This window comes from Pelobates fuscus, chromosome 13 (genome assembly GCF_036172605.1).
Source record: "Pelobates fuscus isolate aPelFus1 chromosome 13, aPelFus1.pri, whole genome shotgun sequence".
Lineage (NCBI taxonomy): Eukaryota > Metazoa > Chordata > Amphibia > Anura > Pelobatidae > Pelobates > Pelobates fuscus.
In genome coordinates, this window is record NC_086329.1 from 112,878,471 (window position 1) to 112,888,537 (window position 10,067).

The 10,067-nt window shown below is 41.4% G+C and overlaps 1 protein-coding gene across 1 annotated transcript; it reads right to left on the minus strand.

The window, feature by feature from the left end:
* Positions 1–5,273: 5,273 nt before the first annotated feature.
* Positions 5,274–6,212, minus strand: LOC134582748 (olfactory receptor 6N2-like). Its single transcript, XM_063439387.1, has one exon. It carries the CDS (start codon positions 6,210–6,212, stop codon positions 5,274–5,276), a length of 939 nt encoding a protein of 312 aa, XP_063295457.1.
* Between the last annotated feature and the right edge of the window lie 3,855 nt (positions 6,213–10,067).

Below are 10,067 nucleotides of genomic sequence, written 5' to 3' on the forward strand. Positions count from 1 at the left end.
GATGGGATACAGGAATGTTACAAGGGATCAACCAATCAGAATACAATGCATCGTTTGAATTTGTTACCGCCCAGCTTGGAGATAATGAATCCAACGACTTTGCCAATACAATTATCTCCAAGCGCCTGAATACCACGTTTTTATTACACACACAAAACAGGTTAAAAATATATAACTTCAACATTTTTAGTTAGAATTCGGGACTTCTACCATTCATTCGATAGCCCCGGTCTGGGTGTAATAGTTCACCGAAGAGTGCCTCAAACCCACGAACCATATGCTTAGTTTATTCATTATAAAGTCCGTTCGCATATTTGGTCCCTGAGCCTGAGATGGCGGTCATGTTTTCGAGGGTTTCAAACTCGTGGAACGAGTACCGGCCAGAGTTGTGCACGAATCCCCGCTCTCTGGCTGGATGTTTCAGCTGTTCGGGAGATGAACGTAGACCGCCGTGAATGGGGTACTTAACCTGCGGTTAACTGCAACATTCCACATTCTAATTGAGGCCACACGCCAGGCTGTAGGTGGTCTCCGTTCGTGACCTTTTCGGTAGTTAGATTATCGGGAGATAAGGCACGAACGGGAATGCCCGGAGGCCGTCAAATTAACCTGCGGCTAACCACAAACCGCAACGCTCTGGGCGATCAAGTGATAACACGCTCCTCCTGTAGGGTGGTCGGCCGTTCGGTAGTTTGAAAGGTGACCGGGGTTAAGTGGCGGCACACGCCAGGGACCGGGTGGTCCGTTGTTCGTTTCACGAATCGGTGCACGTAATCCTTTCGTGAGTACAGTATAAAATGCAAGTACCGAAGCCACATATAATAAAGAACATCATAATGTTTGTCTGTAACGGTTTTGTAACAGGGTGCAATGTCCCTCAGGTTTTAACCCTTCACATGTAAACATAGCAGTTTTTAAAGAAACTACTATGTTTACATAACAGGGTTAATCCAACCTCTAGTGGCTGTATTCCTGACAGCCGCTAGAGGTGCTTCTGTGACGCTGAATGCGAAATCCGCATCCAGCGTGCAGAACGTCCATAGGAAAGCATTAATAAATGCTTTCCCATGGACTCTTAGAATGCGCATTCCACTCCACTCTGGAGCTGACGTCGGGGGGGAGGAGAGTTCACCCGCGCCGTGGGAGCCCGGCACTGGATTAAAGTTTTCACCCCTTCTGCCCAGCTGGAGGGGGATCCTGAGGGTGAGTGTCTCCCAAGGATGATATAGTGTCAGGAAAACAAGTCTGTTTTCCTGACACTATAGTGATCCTTTAAGATCAAAATAGCCAAACTGTAAAGAAAATCTCTAAGTCGGCTATTCTTTTAATTCAGCTATTTTAGCCTTAATTTGAATTCACTATGATTCTCACTTTAGTAAACACCCCAGTGTGTGATACTCTGTGGCTGTGATTTTGAGTGTGTGTCAGTATTACTACATGTAAGCATTTGTTTTTTATTCTTGAACTGTGAGTGGGTATTTGTGTTTTACTGATTGACAGTATGTTTGCATGTTTTAAAAATGGTTTTGAGAACTCATTTATTGACTTTGTTAATCTGTGTGTGTGTGTGAGTAGTGGTGTATTCTGGTTTTGTGACACAAAACTCAGGCACCCTCCATCCCCCCACTCTTCTAAATTTAAGTTCCTTTTAAAAACCAACATGCTCTTTGCCTAAAAGACACACACCTTCACTGATGCATATACTGACATACACTCACTGACAGATACACAGTCATTGTCACACACACTGTTTAACCAACACACACTTACACTGAAACATACATACTCACAGACATACACACTCACTGACAGATACTGACAGACACTAACATTCACCGAGAGACACACATATCCACCGACAGACACACTAACTGACACACACATTCACTGACAGATACACATGCACGCTCACTGACAGACACAAATACCCATTAACCGATAGACACAAATACACTCTAAGTGACAGACACGTATTCACTGACAGATACAAATACACACTCACTGACAGACGCACACTGACTCAGTGTCAGACACACTATGTGGCACACATATACTCACTGACAGACACACACTGACAAACACACATACACACTCTGTGTCAGACACACACGTTCGCTAACAGACATACATATTGACTGACAGACTCTCAGTGACAGACAGACACGCATACACACACTGACAGACACACACTGACAAACATACATATTCACTCACAGACATACACACTCTCACTGACAATCACTCTTTGACAGACACACACACTCTCACTGACACACAAACACACTCACCAACAGACACACACACACAAATACACTCACCAACAGACACACACACACACACACACTAACACACTCACCAACAATATATATATATATATATATACAAAAGGGTCTGTGTATGCGTGTCTGTCACTGAGAGTCTATGTATATATATATATATTTTTATTTTTTTATTTCAATCCACCCATCCTCCATACCTTTGCTGGAGTGGATTTCCCAGTGGGGATCCCTTAATTGCCAGAGGGACAGGCGTGCGGTCCATTTAAGCGGTGAGGGATCACTGATCTCCCTGCTCAGTTCCCTTGCGCGCCTCTTAGCGATGCTTTAACCGGAGTGATGTCATATCCCGCTCCAGCTTCACTGCAGTGCACGCAAGAGAGCTAAGCAGAGAGAGCTCAGGGGAGAGTACTCCCTCGCCGTCTGCCTCCTACTTCAGGTAGATGCCAGCCTCTAGGGGGCCTGAGGTGGCCAGCTGGACAAGAGGCTGGCAAGGTATTTGGCAAGGTATTTGACAGGGAGTTTGGGGGTGGCTTTTTTGCCTCCCCCCTGAAAGTGCCGACCAAGGCAAATGCCTTGTCAGTCTTGCAGTAAATACACCGCTGTGTGTGAGTGGGTCTGCCTGTTTTATTATGTGAAAATAAGGTAACGGTTCCTGTGTCTTTCAAAATGAGGATATAAGTGGATCATTGAAGTCAACTCTATACTTGTAATAGAAATGGCATACAGTGGGTAACTATGGGCCATCAGTGGCTCTGTATATTTTAAAATATAAATAGATTATATTTATCGGACTCAACTCCCCAACACTATGAAAGAAAGTTGTAAAACAACCTCACAGAATATTATTAAGTGGCCACAACTTTAAATGTAAATGATTGTGGACTATTACATTTATGGGTATAATAATTCAATAATATAGTACTAAAAATAATTCAGTACTAAAACTATTGGAATTTTCTTCTTGTAGCTTCGGAAATTGAATTTAATCATGTATTTCGTATTTATGCACTAGTATTCTACTAAATGAATGCTTGAAGTAAGTGCATATAAACCAATGAAAGATGGTTAGTAAAAATTGGAAAGTTTAATAAAATAATACAAGTCTAAAGTTGATGTGTCCAAACCTTGTAATTTGGAGAACTTTATTTTAGTGCTTATATTAAAGAGGAACATTATATGGAAACACATCCATCTTCCATGGAAAAAGAACCTTTAACACAAATATTTCATAAAATCTACAGAAGTGATTCCTAACTTCAAGGAACAATGATACTCTAGTTTTTACCATTATTCTAGTTGGGAAAGATTTAGAAAAGTAATAAATTCAGTACTGTAGCTGTTTATGTCATACTAAGTAAATACAATAAAATACAACTGATAAACAAAATTATAAGGAAATAGAATAAACTGCTGGAAAAATGTACACAAGGATTTTTTAAAATGAGAATTTATTGAAAGTATTGAACTGGTTTCTTTACAAGATTTACTGGGTAATTAACAGCTAAAAGAAATATAATTAATAGAACATGGCTCGATAATGTAGGTTTTGCCAAGTACAATACACAGTCATTTGTAAACTAAATAAGTAACATTTAAGTTCAAAGAGAGTTTTGTTGTTTTTTTAATGAAAAATAGAAAGTTGAATGTATCCATTTTAAATCAACATTCAAGTACATCCAAGCACCAGTGCCAACCATAGAATTGCCTCCTTGTGACAATCACTACCATATATAGGTAACTCAGAACATCTGAACAGTGCTTCCAATGAGTTCTACTGCATCTCAACATAGAAAATCTTGCCAAATATGGAGGTTTAAAGAAAATGACATAAATGATCTAAAACAGGAGGGCATTACACTGATCAGCCACAACATTAATAATCATTGTCAGGTTGAGTGAATTACATTGAATATATCATTTCAATGGCACGAGTCAAGGGGGGGGGGGGGATATATTGGGCAACAAGTAAACAGTCAGTTCCTGAATTCCTGAAGCAGGAAAAATGGACAAGCGACAAGTGCCAAATAATGATGGATAGACAACAGGTCTTGCCAATTCACCTGTCTTCCCTTCAGCCTCAGCTCGGCTCCATGGTGCTTTACCAAACTCCTGAAGCCGGTGATTGCTCGCCTCCGATCAGAAGGTGTCCGTTGTATCATTTACCTCGACGATCTGCTGATCTTCTGCGAGGAGCCCTCCAGACTGAAGTGTCAGACACACTCTGCGGTCTCTTTATTCGAAAGCCTGAGGTTCGATGTTTTCTTTTGGATCAGGTGGATGGCCATGCGTCATTTTCGAGGGAAAGAGAGGGTAGCAGGATGCACTATAGGAAGAAGCCAGGTTGGCAGAGGCAGTGTTGTGCTTTTGGCAATGTTCTGCTGGGAAATCTTGGGTCCTGGCATTCATGTGGATGTTACTTTGGCATGTACGTACACATTGGATGTGCTGGAACAACAAATCAGATCCATGGAGGTCCCACTTTGCAACTTGCAGGACTTAAAGGATCTGCTGATAATGTCTTGGTGCCAGATACAAAAGGACACATTCAGAGGTCTTGTGGAGTCCAGGCCTCATTGCATCAGAGCTGTTTTGGCAGCATGAGTGTGACCTACCCGATGTTAGGCAGGTGGTTTTATTGTTGTGGCTGATCCTTGTATGTGCAACAAATTGCATAGCTTCCTTTAATTATGATATAGGTTCCTTAGTGAAAATAACAAATTTTAGTTTTGCTAGTATAAAATAACAAATTTTAGTTTTGCTAGTATAAGCAATTTACAGAAATATGTTGTTGTTGTTATTATGCCGCACAAAAATTATAATTATAATCTTGCGGGAAATTCTCATCACCTTATGTTCCTGTATGTTGACTTATTTTGTCACAATTCCTTTTATGTGTAATTTGCCATCTTACAGCACTGTGGGCTGTTGGTTCTTTTTAAAATGTATATTAATATAAAAATGTGTAAATAAAATATAAAATAACTAAACTTGAACTCATATTTTGTTACAGAGGGACTTTGTTAGTTTTTTGCTGAGCAGTTCTCGGATCTCTCTGTTTCGGAGGCTGTATATAATTGGATTACACATTGGTGTCAACACCGAATACACAACAGCCATAACTTGATAGTAATTAGCAGGATAATGTTTGGTGAGCCTAATATATACAAAAGCCACACTGCCAAAGAATAACATAACAACAGTGAGATGAGCACTACAAGTAGAAAATGCCTTTTGTCGCCCTTCGGTTGAGTTTATTTTTAATACTGCTGAAATAATCCTAATATAAGACAAGATGATGCAGAAAAAGGCAAAAAACAGAAGAAATGAGTTCATGGTAAAGTCCACATTGACATTCAGTGAGGGGTCAGAACAGGACAAGTTCATCAGCGGAGTGAAGTCACAGAAGATATGCTCTATCTTGTTAGAACCACAGAAGGAAAGCTGGGAAAGCAAGAGGATCTGTGTCAAAGGACCAAAGAAACCTAGAACCCAGCAGCATCCGATTAGCTGGAAACAGCATGAAGCTGTCATTATGGATGCATATCTCAAGGGATTGCATATGGCCATATAACGGTCGTAGGCCATTGCTGTGAGAAGATAGGTCTCAGTGATACCAAAAACATGCAGGAAATAGACCTGTAAAATGCAGGCAACATAGGAGATGGTTTTCTGATTTAACAAACCAGCGAGCATTTTAGGAATGGTGACTGTTGTGTACCAGATTTCCAGGAAAGAAAGAATAGCAACAAAGAGATAGAGAGGAACATGAAAATGATGATGCGTGCAAATAATAGTGATTATTGCAAGGTTACTACTGACTGTGAAGATGTAGATGATGACAAGCGGCACAAAGAGAAGGCCTTGCATTCCATTGAGATCCGGAAATCCTGCAATGATAAACTGAGTAACAAGAGCCTGGTTTGTGCTGTTCATCTCTGCTATAAAATATACTGATTTCAAATTACCTGTAGAAAACCCAAACAGGCAGAATCTAAGGCTAGGACATAGTAATAGTGTGTTCAATGCTCTATACATCGATTAATTCACTTAATACAATCTAACAAAACTAACATTCCAATTCAAGGCAAAACACTGTCTGATGTCACTAATGTATCAGCCTATATGCAATTACTCTCCTTACAATAAATCATGTCAAAATCTAAAGATTTTTTTATGTGTATTCACTTCCACCGTACTGTAAAGCAAATTTCCGATATATAATCCAGGCCTTGCCATTAGAATTCGAAAATATGAATCACACACTAACATCTACAAAACATAACAACTGCAAAACACAAAAAGGAAAATAAGTTACAAATATACAATAAACTATTTTTCCATGTAAAATATTGTCACTTGTTCCTTTAGATTAACCGTGTGCTGTTGAATTCTCACCAATTAATGTAGCTTGATGTGTTTTCTGTACGAACATTTCTAACATTTCAGCGGGGAATGTGCTATATTTTGATGATATGTGAAGGCACCGGCCTGTGTTCTCCTAGATCAGTAAGGGTTTACTAAGGTTACTGATTAGTATTTTCCCATAGACTTCAAAGTCAATCATTATTCAGCTTAGACAATGCATCCCTAAAGCTACACGTCTTATGTTTCAAATAAATGACAGGCTAAGATTTTGAAAACGAAAGTGCTGGGTATTCAAGGAATTTACGTACTTTTCTTTAATAAAAAGAAAGGTGCATATTCAGGTTTCTTACCCATAAAGCAGTGTTATTCATAACTTACGCTCTTGAAATCCACGAATTAACCTTCACGTAGAATATTAAGGAACAATTCTCTCATATAAAGCATTCATAGGAAAAGAGAGTTAATATAGAGGTGTCATATTTTTGTATTTTTTTGTTCTGTAACAATGTTTCCAATTAGAATTTTAATTAAGGAAAGCATGTAACAAAGTATGGAGTCCGCTTGATAGGCCACTCAAACAAGGAGGATAGATTCTGAAAATGTGTACAATTTTCTGGGAAAAAATAATTTAGACATATGGCACACTTTGATTTAAAATAAAATATTTTCTACCTTTAAATATATATATATATAATACTCAAAATGTGAAGAGATACAATGACGGATTGATTTGAAGCAGAGACTCCCAAAGAAAGCATTAAAGAGCTCAGTGTTTCATGTCTATATATACCTGATAGAAATAACAGTGATAATAGAATCACTATAACTAAACACACCCTCGGCGGCTCCCAAGGGACCATAGCATGTTAATGTACTGATCAGATCTGCAGGATATCGTTAACACGCTACTTCCCAGTGCAGACACACAATAAACATACATCTCCTGGAGGATTCATGAAAGATTTTATCATTTTTACAGAAATTATTGACAGGTGAAAGCAGCACTCCAAGCACTATAACCACTTCAGCTTGCAGTAGTGTATTTATTATATTAAGCTCATATTGGATACCTGGAAACAACTGAACCTACAGTGCCTTGCAAAATAATTCACCCCCTTGACTTTTTACCTATTTTGTTACCTTACAGCCTTAAGTTCAATGTTTTATTAAAGGACCACTCTAGTGCCAGGAAAACATACTCGTTTTCCTGGCACTAGAGTGCCCTGAGGGTGCCCCCACCCTCAGGGACCCCCTCCTGCCCGGCTCTGGAAAGGGGAAAGGGGTAAAACCTTACCTTTTTCCAGCGGTGGGCGGAGAGCTCTCCTCCTCCGATCCTCCTCTTCTCCTCCCCGTCGGCTGAATGCGCACGCGCGGCAAGAGCTGCGCGCGCATTCAGCCGGTCACATAGGAAAGCATTCATAATGCTTTCCTATGGACGCTTGCGTGCTCTCACTGTGATTTTCACAGTGAGAATCACGCAAGCGCCTCTAGCGGCTGTCAGTGAGACAGTCACTAGAGGAAATAGGGGAAGGCTTAACCCATTCACAAACATAGCAGTTTCTCTGAAACTGCTATGTTTATGAAAAAATGGGTTAACCCTAGAAGGACCTGGCACCCAGACCACTTCATTAAGCTGAAGTGGTCTGGGTGCCTAGAGTGGTCCTTTAATCTGAATTTTATGTGATGGATCAGAACACAATAGGCTAAGTTGGTGAAGTGAATTGAGAAAAATATATACATAAAACTATTTTTTAGAAATAGAAAACATAAAATGTGCATGTGCGTATGTATTCACCCCCTTTGTTATGAAGCCCATAAAAAGCTCTGGTGCAACCAATTGCCTTCAGAAGTCACATAATTAGTGAAATGATGTCCACCTGTGTGCAATCTAAGTGTCACATGATCTGTCATTACATATACACACCTTTTTTTGAAAGGCCCCAGAGGCTGCAACACCTAAAAGGCACCACTAACCAAACACTGCCATGAAGACCAAGGAACTCTCAAAACAAGTAAGGGCCAATGTTGTTGAGAAGTACAAGTCAGGGTTAGGTTATAAAAAAATATCCTCTATACACATAGGTGTCACATTGCCCACGACTCCTTGATCATGGAGCCATCTACCCAGGATCAGAATCTGCAAGCCATGATTAATGTGGCAGTGGCCGCCTCCGTGGAAAAGGCCCTCAAGCTCAACCGGAATGGGGCACTAGGCCGACCTCCCAGATGACAGACGACTCGGCTGAGTCGAACTCTCCTAGTAAAGAAGGGGCAAGTGCGCAGGGGTGCTATTGGAAGAGTGAAGGCCCTGAACCACGCTCCCAGAAAGGCAGCGTTGTCGGCCTCACCGGCCAAGTGCCACCACTTGTCAGGCACGGCGAGGGGGCCTCTATACCCCCCTTCTATGGCCGTCCTGGATGAATGGCGGGCGGACCAGTCCCTCTCGGATGAGGAAGTTGATTGGGACGAGAACCTTGGGGACGACCCTAAGTGACACCATGAGGCGGAGGGCGCCTCCACGCCTAGGGTGGCGGCTACGGCCATGGACGAATACACTTTCTTGGATGCCACGGGAGAACCCTCAGGTCCTCCGAATTGTTCCTACCCAATCACTTGGCACAATTCGTGCATTACTGGGTCTGCAGACCTCTGTATTGGGAGGTCTGCAGAAAACTCCGGGCTGAATGTCCCAGGCCTGTACTGCCGGATAAGGTCACAACGACCTTATTCGATTCCGTGGTTTCTACGTACATGACCCATACTGGTCGTGATCCCAAGAAAGGGGTTGAGCGCAGCCTGTAACAAAACCCTACCCTGTGCCTGGGAACATTTGCTATTACCGGCCTTTTAAGAGCTAGCCGGGAACATACACAGGAACAGAAACCTCGGATTAAAAAGATATATTTTTTTATTCAGTAAAGGACATCAAGCTAACAACAAATTGAAGTTTCTTACCTCCTTTCGTGGGGATTTTTCTATAAAGCAGTTCGTGACTTTTAAAGCAATTGTGAGACCCAGACGGTATGGACACAGCATTCATCATACGAATTCAAACTACTGAACACTGGACCACCCTGCTACCTAATTATGTTGTAATTTACCTCCCTGATCGGCAAATCCAGTCTTCATGGGGAACACACGAATGCTTTGTTGAAGTCGCCGCCATTTCGGGACTTTTACACGTGGCCGCGGCCATCTGGACTCCCAAACAGTGGTGTTTTGCCGTTGAGTGTCTGGAACTAAAATCGGACACTCGAGTAGGCGAATACCGCTGAGACCTCCATAGTACCAGAAATTCGTGCCAAAACTACTGAACGCTCTGCCGTTCGGTAGAAAGACTAAGTAGCATATGAGGAGTCTGGCGAACGTCAAGATACTCACGGATAGCAAGCCTTTTGGCACTTTTTAACCCACGAACAAGGA

What these genes read in the sequence shown, in the direction of transcription:
- LOC134582748 (XM_063439387.1), bottom strand. Translation starts at nt 6,212, where the DNA reads ATGAACAGCACAAACCAGGCTCTTGTTACTCAGTTTATCATTGCAGGA.